The following is an 11,509-nucleotide window of genomic DNA, read 5'->3' on the forward strand; positions in this document are numbered from 1 at the left end:
AACTCATTTCTCTTTCCAGATCCAGTGGTTGCAATAAGTGATTGATAGATAACCAAAATTTCAATCAGTTGACAAATAGGCACACTAAATTAATACAATGGAAGCTAGCGCAAACACCCCACTACTAATTTAATTTGTTTTTTCCCTTATTACTTTCTTATTTTCTCATGAGTACTCTTTTCTCATTATCCTTCTTTTTGTCTCCTTATTTTCAAATTGATGGCCTTATAATACGTTTTGTTTTCTGGCATTCAAACGTTTTGTTCATTGTACACAAAGTTATGTTGCACTCGAAAGAAACTTTGTTTCATGGGTTTACATTATTTGTTATAGGTATTCAAACATTTTGTTCCACACAAATAATTTTTTTTGTTCTAGTCAATTAATTGACCAAATTTTCTCGTTGCTTTATTTGACTAGCATCCACATGTGAGACTAGAAATTAAGGTGGTATCGATCGACATTGTCCTCCTGATAACCTTAATAATAATACTTATTATTTTAAAATACTGCACAAATAATTCACCTTGCTTGCTGCTTATTTAATACTAGGCCTCCATCATCGCCACATCGCTCCCACGGGATGCGAACCATGTTATGATGCCATTTCACCAATTGCTTGGTGTCGTTATGCTCTTTAATTATTATTATGTGATGTTGACCTCATTTTGTCTTGAAGCTTATGAGAGTGAGATGACATAAACTAGTGAGATTCGAAAGAATAAATGCCAATATACATATAAGCATTTATATTGACTATAGAAAATTTTCTATAATTTTGATTGGGAAGTCAATGCAAGTAGTCTACTTTAAAATATCTGCGAATTTTAAAGTAGTTCTAAATCTATTTGAAAATTTTAATGGAAACTACAACTGTGATTTATTAACTACGCATGTGTTTACTACTAATTTTTATAAAATATAATATAATCACGCACAGATATGTCATTTATCGTGGTAAGAATAATAATTAACCGTAAATACGAGTACTTGTTGCGTCTAATGAAACTTGAAAAACGGATAGCCGGATAGGCATGCAGGTTTCCCGGTGAATTTCACGACTCGATCGTCCATGAGCATTAGTAAGGTTCTCTGTGTAGCTGAAAGGAAAGTGCCTAGATCGCATCAGGATCGATGGGTCCAGCACTTTTGGTACAGTACTTGTTGATATGCTTTCCTCCTCTGCTATGCAACAGAAATTGCAGCTGGAATCCTCAGTCAAGACTTTGTTTAGATGCGAAAAATTTTGGGTGTAAAGTATCGTAACACTTTTATTTATATTTGGTAATTATTGTCCCGTCATGGGTTAACTAGGCTCAAAAAATTCGTTTCGCAAATTATAGTCAAACTGTATAATTAGTTATTTTATTTAGCTACATTTAATACTTCATGCATATATTCAAAGATTCGATGTGATGAGAAATCTCGTAAAGTAGTGAAATTTTGAGTGTTTCTAAACAAGACCCATGTATAGATCGAGGTCGGCCATGTATTACACGTTAGCTCACACGTTTTCTCGAGAATTGTGCTGCCTGCACATACACACATACACACATGATGTCACGTAGCAATCTGCTGGCTGCGTGGACCTGGTGACGATACGATCGCAGCTCCGACACGGACGGCGCGCGCAAGTTGCGCGCGGCGGCGGCCCCGGCCGGGCCGCGGGATGCACATCGCACGGCGCCGCCGCAGGCAGGCATGCGCCGGGCGCTGCAGCTTTACCGGCAGATCTCCGGCCGCCGCTCTTTCGGCCGCACTAGCAGTAAGGCGCGCAACCACCTATCGGATCGAATAATAAATCTTTCCCGACGGGCAATCATTCGCTGCTCATGCTCGCCCGGCGTCGTCGCCGTCGGGCTCAATCGATCGATCGTCGTCGGCGATTGGGTTGATCCAACCCATTAGTCCCGACCACCATTGGATCTGGAACTAATAAAGTATTTAGTTCCGGGTAATAGTTAGGAGGCGGTAATGAGTTTTAGTACCGGTTGGAGCCATCAACTAGAACTAAAAGTCACCCTTTAATTCCGGTTGATGGCTTTAACTGGGACCAAAAGTCTTGGACATTTAATTCCGGACGATAACATCAACCGGGACTAAAGGATGACATTTTAGCTCTAGTTGGTGGTTCTAATCCAGACTAAAGTTTAGGTTGGTGACACCAACTAGAACTAGGTCCTTCACGGGTTAGTTTAACAAGAATGCATTATATCTAAAGTCTGTGTAGGTGGGGTATGGTAATAAAGAAGCTACACAAAAGGCAAGACATTATGAATTGCACAAAATTTTTTTTGTCTTATATATGGCCTTTAGTTCCGGTTATTAGACCCGGGACTAAGGGTGCGAACCTTTTGTCCGGATTCATGGTCCCGGTTTTAAAAACAGGATCAATAGGATTGTTACCGGCGATAAAAGGCCGCTTGTGTACTAGCGATATCCGCTCCGGTAAGAAGAGGAGCTTTGTCGGCAACGGCCGTGTACCAATAAGGTCGGCACGTCTTCGTCTTGACCGGACCTGACGACCTCGTAGGTGTGTGTGGGTGGGTAGGAATAAACTTCTTTTTGGCAGGCCTGTGCCACTGTTCGTCGGTCGTTGCTAACTGCAAGGATTCGGACAATGTTGCTAACTTCTTTTTGGCGATTTGGAATATAATCTCAATAATTCTTTTTTGTCGTCCAAAGGTCCACGATAGTAGTGCAGCTCACTTTATGTGTAGTCTCAACTCTCTCCTTAATACGTGGCGCTCACATACATATTACGCCAACAAAAACGAGCAAAAATAGCCGCTCGTCTCGGTTTGTTAATAGCTCGAGCTAGTTAGCTTTTTTTTTTTGAAGGAGCTATAGTTAGTTCATCACACGACAATTGTTCTCTTTGTTAGGTGAGCTGCTGCTGCATGCTTGCCCACCACTTATTTGTCCGGTTACCTAAGTAGCCATAGACCACATCATCACACGGCAAGGCCGGGTAGATGTGGTGCTGGGAGCTGAGGATAAAAAGTCAGTGCTAGCTTTAATTTTTTCGGACGAGATAGGTTCCACCTTGTCCATCTCCGTCCCACCGACTTCACCGGGGATGACTTTGATCCAGCGAACATAATAAAACAGAATTTTCAGAAACTTTCTGATAATGGACTACAGCGGATTCCTTTTTCTTCGATCAGACTACAACGAAATGACGATGGTACATCATCACACGACAAATAAAAAAAGAAGATAATAACAATTGATATTTAAGTGTGTTAACCTTATTCTTCATTCAATACCAAAGTCTTTTGTGATTTTTTTATTTCTTGATAGCTTTAGTGGGTGCTTCGTTCTGTGCATAGCTTCACAACTGAGTACATTGTTAGTTTTTTATTAAGAAAAAGTAGTTACATCGATCGTTAGCTTGTGGTTCGGACGTCGATGCGTCCTGCTATGTGTGCAATGAGCTCGGCAGCTCCCTTCATTCAGACAATGCAACAACAGATTATATAATGAACAACCTGTGTACTACTGCCTGTCCTACGCGCGTGCTCGATCGTTGCCTGCGCTCTTTGCGGCGCTGCATGTGGTTGGCGTACCACACGCGATGGACGAAGATAAAGAACCATGTGCATCGTCAGTTATCGAAGATGGATATAGATAGACCTGTGTGGGCCAGTCAAAACTTGTTGTTTTAGAGAAAAGTTCGGTTTACACCTTTCAACTATCGCATAAGTTCGATTTTCAATCTTAAACTACAAAACCGAATAAGATAGGCCATGCAACTATCGAAATCGGGCAAATTTGACCCTTTGAGTGGTTTCGAAGATGATTTTCCATTTTATGAAAATAAAAATATTCAAATTTAAACTAAAAAATTCATAATTAATTCATTTTAAATAAAAAAATACGAAACGGGTATCAAAATTTTCCTAAAAGTGTAACTTATCTATTGTCACTGTACTTGTCAGTTATTCAAATCTAATTTTTTTATGTTCATAGTACTTATTTGCTTATAGTTATGCCTATTATTTTGAATAAATAAGATTCAAATAGAGCAACAATAGATAGATTACATTTTTAGAAAAAAATTTATACTAGTTTCATATTTTTCTGTTTTAAAATGAATTAGTTTTGATTTTTTAGATCTAATTAGACTTTTTATTTTTTTTAAATACAAAACCACCTTCGAAACCACCATAAGGGCCAAATTTGCTTGGTTTTGATAGTTGGATGGCCTATCTTATCTGATTTTGTAGTTTAAGGTTGAAAATAGGACTTATGCGATAGTTTAAGGGTATAAACCAGATTTTTCCCTTGTTTTGAACCTCACATTTAAACATAGGCGATCGATTTCATCCTTCATATCTTTCCACATCTCTGTTAAGTTTAAGGGATTTCATATTTCAGTTGATATGATTAACGTTCAATTTTTCATTGTAAGATCAGTTCATCATTTCTATCTTTCTGAGCTGTTACTATAGTCTAGCAATTTTTTTTGGTTAACTAGACCTTTGTTCATATGATAAAAGCCAAGAGTGTTTTTACAGGAGTCACAATTTTCCATATATTGCTCTTGATAGGGGTGTTAATTGGTGATCTTTAGTTGCCCCTCCAATCCTCTTTAGTTCAAAATTTTGTACTAATTCTTCAAAATGAGATCTCAGAATCAGTGCAAAATTTTGAACTAAATAGGATTGGAAGGGCACCTAAGGATCACTAATTTGCACCTCTAGCTCTTGACTCTCAAGTAGTGATTTATTTGAGATAGATGTTACTAGTCTGTGGGTTGCAGTTAATATAAAAATCATACTACTCTCTCTTAGCTGAGATGATATCCATAATCTGTATCCCTTATTTTCTTGTTAGCACTAGCAAAGAGATGCTCCATGAAATCCTTAACCTTTTCGTCGGAGAGTATTGAACTTTGGTCAGAGAGAGTGTGCAAATAAGATGATCACGAACACATTCCTGCTTCCTTGATGCACAAATATTATTTTATTTTGGAACCAAGCAACCAAGTCTCTTGAACGACAGCAGAAAAATGTTCTCAAATGGATAGATTGGAGTGGTACTTATCATATCAATCATGCACATCGTAGATGGATGATTATATATATTCGAGACATCTCGGGCATGCAATGCATATAAAGGAGCCTACTTATACACTCCGATCCATGCATTATTATTTTACGTGTCCCGTAATTTTTTGCCTTCAATTCACTAGCTTAATAAAATAAGATCGAGTACCACCGTTGTTGAATCAATATAATGCAACAACGAAGAATTAATCATGGTAAGTGCATGCTTCCTCTTTGACCATGCTGCATCATCATCAGCTGTTCATCAATCACCGGTACCTCCGGCCACCGCAGCCGCCCTCCCTCTGGCAGTTGAAGTAGGCGGCGGCGACGGGGGCGCCAGGGCTGTAGCAGGCGGCGAAGTCCCTGGTGTTGAAGTTGGCGCGCCACCCCGGCGCGTCGATTGCCTGCCGCACCACCTGCCGGAACACGATGAACACGAACCGGTGGATCCCCGCCGTTGGCCGCGGGCTTTCGTACGCCACCACCTCGTTTCCTGGCCGCCGGCGCCGGTGATGTCATTGTGAATTGTGATGCACAACAACATAACACATATGAATTCAATTTTATTTTGAGTGAACTTGCATTATATATATTGTTCTCGTGCATAAAATTCAAAACAATACACTTGGATCACGTACCATGATTGGCACCAGCTCCTTCTGGTATGTCAGTCACCAACCTATAGATAGATAGATGTAAGAACTGAATGAAGACACAAATAATAAAACAAAGCATGCATGCATCGATCAGCAGCTACCATGGAATGCAAAACAAAAATGTATGGAGGGACAGACACGCGCGTATGTACCAATGGAGGTACTCCCGGTTGGAAGGGTTGCTTGGGCTAGGCGAGTCAGGGTCCACCATCACGAGCGTGTAGAGTGCCCTGCCGTCGCGGCCTCCGCCGGTGATGTGCACCGCCGGCTCGCTCGCCACCTGCGACGGCCTCAGCTCCGACCCGCAGGTCATCTCGCGCCCGCCGTAGAGCACCCGGAGCAGCGCCGTCGCCGGGAAGTAGTCCACGATGTCGCCGACGACGCTTCCGACCACGAGCGGATCCCTCGAAGCGCTCATCGCCGGCGGCCTGCTGGTAGCTAGCTAGGTCACTCGCTCGTTGCGCAGGAAGGCCAAGACACGCGCTGCAGATCGCTAGCTGCTAGTGAGCTAGCTGATGAAATGGGGCTTGCTTAGCTTGGTGTGTGGGTGTGGTATATGGGGATCGAGTACACGACTATTGCCTATTTATAGGCATCTGATATGATGATCGAGGAATGTTCTAGCCGAAATAATGGGATGCCCGGCCCTATACTTGCAGCACAGTGCGAATAATAAAAGAGATATGCATGCTAGAGCTGAGCCTTAATTAATTTGGTAAAATATTCCTCAGTCATCTGATAATTAACTAACAATAATGCAAGAGTTTGGAAGATCCTGAGCTAGATGGATGCTGATGATAAGACCATGGAATTAAGGATACGTGGTGGATCACCTCACGCTATATATATATATCATCTCTTTTGCAAAGAATATATTTCTTACCGCGCTCCTTGCTAGTGTGTATCCCAGATCATGGATTTTCTATCGGACGGCCTTCGTGTCGCCACAGCGCATCGGAACATAGAGTGGACGATACGATTCCTAATCCTTAATTGAGGGGGTCCTTGGAATCTACTTTTTTATTTTTTGTAGAGATCCATCTCAATCCATTAGGACTGGATAGATATGTTCATGTAGTGTGTGGGTGTGGACAGGCCATGCAATCATTTTGGAGTTAACTAATGACATCTATTTACCGATGAACAAGATCTTGATGCTACGCCATTTATTCTCTGGAAGATCTGGACGGGATGAACGGATGCACTTTCAACTTAATATATAGTTGGGATGGAGGCAATTAAAGGAGTTGCTGCTGCTTTTGAAAGCTGTTGATGAACCTAGAAATAAACAAGCTTAGATTATTTGAACCCCAATGCAATATACCCCCATCACAGGTCCCCGGCAGCTACATAGCCAGGGAATTCCCTCTCTAGCTTTTCTCGATCTCCCTCCCTTTTCTTTTTCCTCTTGACTTTTTGTGACATCAGGACATAGATATGACTCGAGTTTCATTCATGTTCCGGCATACGTATACAAGTTTCTTAATTTTGCTCCCCAGTGATGGGTAATGCTATTGGATTCTGCACATGAGTGGTTGTGGAGAAAATGACATATATACACAGCGTATGTGAATTTGTACACACACGCTTTTTTTTTTATGAAAGACACGCTTTTTTCCTCATTATCAAATATATTTCTCCAAGCCTATTATTCATATAAGTTATAAGGTTTCTAAAACTTATTTGTTTTGTATAAACTTTACCGTACAATATAATAGCAAACATGACATTGAAATGTATCAAATATATTTATTGTTTTTTGCCGTCAATCATGCATGAAACGTAATATTTGTTGTCAAACTGTTCTATTATGTATATAGAGTAAGTATGTGCATAAAAAATGTCACGGTGAGTTTATGATGTGTTATGTTTGTTGACACAGAATTGCGCTAACACACTCGAATGCGCTAGAACGCGCAAAAGATCGTCAAAATGATCGGAACCAGCAAAACCCTAGGCGAACCGGTCTGACCGGTTGCGCCGACTGGTCTGACCAGTCGGGGCAGAGCTTCACGTTGAACCTAGGAACACGAGCTCGGGAGGGACCCCGTCGGAGCTCGTGCAGCTAGGGTTGTTCTGAGGTCGGCAGGCCACTCAGAATGACTTCAAACGCCGTCGAGACGCAGGAAGAACAGTAATTAGGGTTTGGAAAAGCTAGGGTTTGAGAAGAACAAAAAGTAGATGTAAATTGATTTGATTCGATTGGGAATACCTCAATCAGCCTTAGCCTTTATATTTATAGGCCGCGGAAGTCGTACCCCTTCTTCAAGTCGGATTACATAAAGATACCATCAATAAAACAATTCCTACTCGGACTAGAACTGGGTAGACCGGTCTGACCGGTCAGATCGGTCGGCCTCTGGGCCTGCCAATTTTGCCCGTCAACATATGCCCCCCTGCTTTTTGTTGAGTTTCACAAGCCAAAAAGCAAGAACTAGCCTGATATACATGTCTACACAGATTACATAGCCCTAAAAAATAAACTAAGGTCGATATCCAATACCGGCCATCTTTGTCTTCATTCACTTTGCCACACGCTGGGGTAGTATTTTTTCAAGTATCTCCCATTGATAGCTCTTGGTAGACACTCACCTTGCACCGTCTCCACCATATATGAATTCCCGTAGATAATCTTGGTAATCTTGTATGGTCCTTCCCAACTTGGCGACCATTTGTCAAACTTATTGCTTTTCATCCCAAGAGGCAAAATTGTCTTCCAAACCAAATATCCAACCTGAAAAGATTTAATTTTTACCTTCTTGTTGTAGGCTCTAGCCACCCGAAACTTGTGTTTCTCAATTTTCTTTAAAGCCTTCAACCGCTTATCAGTCACATCATCAATGTTATCCATCATCAAGTCATGGTAATCAACAGCGAGAGGTCAATTTGTTTTGCTAATTTATAAGCGTCTAGATTTACCTCAACAGGTAAAACAACCTCTTTACCATACACAAGTTCAAAAGAAGTAACCTTAGTAGCACCATGTCGAGATATGCGATGAGCCCATAATGCCTCGGATAACACTTCATGCCACCTCCTATTATTTTCTTCTATCTTCTTCTTGACAAGTTTGATCAAAATCTTTTTACTAGACTCAGCATGTCCATTGGCCTGAGCATAGTATGGAGATGAATTGAGCAATTTAATCTTGTAAGATTCGGCAAAGACACGCACCTCCTTTGATATAAATGAAGAACCTTGATCCGTTATCAAAGTTTGTGGAATGCCGAATCTATGAATAATATGCTCAGTAATAAACTCAATTACCTCCTTGTGTGTCATATTCTTTAAAGGAATTGTTTTGGTCCATTTAGTGAAATAATCCGTAGCAACTAACACGCGATGCCCCTTTGAGGATGGAGGATTAATTTGTCTAATGAAATCCAACCCCCAACCTCGGAACGGCCATGGTTTAATAATAGAATGCATCAACGCAGTAGGGACCAATTGTAAATCATCAAACCGCTGACATTCTTCACATCCTTTATAATATTTGAAGCAATCAGACATCGTGGTAGGCCAATAAAAACAGGCTCTTCTGAGTAACCACTTCATCTTGGGAGCCGATTGATGAGTACCACAAATGCCTTCATGAACTTCACCCATAGCAACTTTAGCCTGATTCGAGTCTAGACACTTGAGAAGTAAATCTTCGGTAGTTCGACGATAAAATTCATCGTCAATTAAAACATATTTGAAATCCAAACGTCGAATATTTCTTTCTGCACCACGACCAGGATCTCTTAAATATGATATAAGAGGAATCCTCCAATCCTGACCTCCGGCCTCGACAATTAAATCATCTTTTGTGGCCGAATTAGGATCATTAGCAACATTACCGGTCAGACCGGTCTGGGCGGTCAGACTGGTCTCACTGACTGGTCGGACCGGTTCGTCCAGAACCAGAAACTCGGCTTTCGTTTGCATCGGCTTGCGAATGTTGAAATATTTTTTCATAACATTATAGCCAGATACTTGCTGAGCCAGAGTATTTGCTTTTTCATTCTCTTCCCTCGGAATATGTTTTATAATAAATTCATGGAAGGAAGAAATAATATCAAGCCATTTATCAAGGTATGCATTTAGAGAACCATTATAGCATTGGCATACCTTGGATATTTGCTGCACCACCAGAAGAGAATCTCCAAAGCCTTCAACATGTTTCATGCCCACGGATTGCAAGAATTCCAAGACAAATAGAAGCGCTTCATATTCAACTTGGTTATTTGTGCATTCTTCTTCCAATCAGTTTGAAAACTCAAAAATGGCACCATTCGGAGAAATAAGAACAACACCAATTCCTTGACCATCATCACAAACTGATCCATCAAAGTACAACTTCCATGGTGTGCAAGTAATATAGCCGACTTCTAGATCATGTTTGTCATTAATCCGATGCTCAACAATAAAATCTGCAACAATTTGGCCTCTCATAGATTTTAGGGGTTCACAAGCCAAATCATATTCAACCAAAACATAATCCCACTTGCCGATTCGACCACTCAAAATCGGATTTTGTAACATATGTTTGATCACGTCGGTTTGACATACCACTATGCAAGTACTAGATAGTAGGTAATGCCTCAATTTGGTACAAGCATAATAGAGAGACAAACATAATTTCTCAATAAAGGTATACCTCGTCTACGCATCAATAAGTTGTCAGCTTAAGTATGTAATAATGTACTCCTTTTCCTCGGTTTTTTTGAGTTAAAACTGCCCCCAATAACTTTGTCTTCAGCAGCCACATAAAGTCTGAAAGGTACTCCTCTCCTAGGCGCCTTAAGCACAGGTGGCGAAGACAAATAAATCTTGATCTTCTCAAACGCTTCTTGCTGTTTTACCTCCCAAGTAAATTCGGTTTCATCTTTTAACCGAAGAATAGGAGTAAAAACATCGATCTTCCTGGACAAGTTGGATATGAACCTTCTCAAGAAATTTACCTTGCCCAAGAACTTCTGCAAGTCTTTTTTGCATGCAGGAGCTTCAAATTTCTTCATGACTTCAATTTTTTTAGGATCAATCTCTATACCTTTCTCATGAATAATGAAGCCAAGAAACTTTCCAGCCGATACACCAAAAGCACATTTGAGTGGATTCATCTTCAAACCATACCGGCGCATCCTCTCAATAGCAAGTCTCAAATCGACTAAATGATTGATCTAAACCAGCCGATTTAATGACAATATCATCAATGTATATTTCCAAGATGACACCAAGCAAATCATGGAAGATTAAATTCATAGCTCTTTGATAAGTTGCACCCGCGTTTTTCAAACCAAAAGTCATAACAACCCACTCAAATAAGCCGACAAATACAGGACATCTAAAGGCCGTTTTAGACGTATCTTCTTTGGCCATAAATATTTGATTGTAACCGGCGTTACCATCAAGAAAACTAATAACACGATATCCGGAAACTTCATTAATCAACATATCGGCTATGGGCATAGAATATTCATCCTTGGGAGTAGCTTTATTAAGATCTCTAAAATCAATGCACACTCTAATTTTTCCCGAATTCTTTTTCTCAACGGGCACAATATTAGAGATCCAATCAGCATAACGATAAGACCGAATAAATCCAGTATCAAGTAAACAATTAATCTCAGCATTAATTCGGTCATACACAACGGTATTGAAACGCCTAGCCGGTTGCTTATAAGGTCTAAAACCGGCTTTAATCGGTAAACGATGTTCAACAAGATCACGACTTTAACCAGGCATTTCTTGATACTCCCAAGCAAAACAATCCACATATTCTTTCAATAAATTAATCAAATCGGCTTTATATTCAGC

At 40.5% G+C, this 11,509-nt stretch overlaps 1 protein-coding gene across 1 annotated transcript; it reads right to left on the reverse strand.

Annotated features, from left to right (window-relative positions):
- Positions 1-5,240: 5,240 nt before the first annotated feature.
- Positions 5,241-6,128, reverse strand: LOC120667353 (protein TWIN SISTER of FT-like). The gene is made up of 3 exons (XM_039947447.1): positions 5,863-6,128; positions 5,693-5,733; positions 5,241-5,547 (listed from the first exon to the last, which is right to left on the reverse strand). Exons 1-3 carry the CDS (start codon positions 6,126-6,128, stop codon positions 5,321-5,323), a joined length of 534 nt encoding a protein of 177 aa, XP_039803381.1. The 3' UTR covers positions 5,241-5,320.
- Positions 6,129-11,509: the final 5,381 nt, after the last annotated feature.

Source organism: Panicum virgatum, chromosome 3N (assembly GCF_016808335.1).
Source record: "Panicum virgatum strain AP13 chromosome 3N, P.virgatum_v5, whole genome shotgun sequence".
NCBI classification, from domain to species: Eukaryota; Viridiplantae; Streptophyta; class Magnoliopsida; order Poales; family Poaceae; genus Panicum; species Panicum virgatum.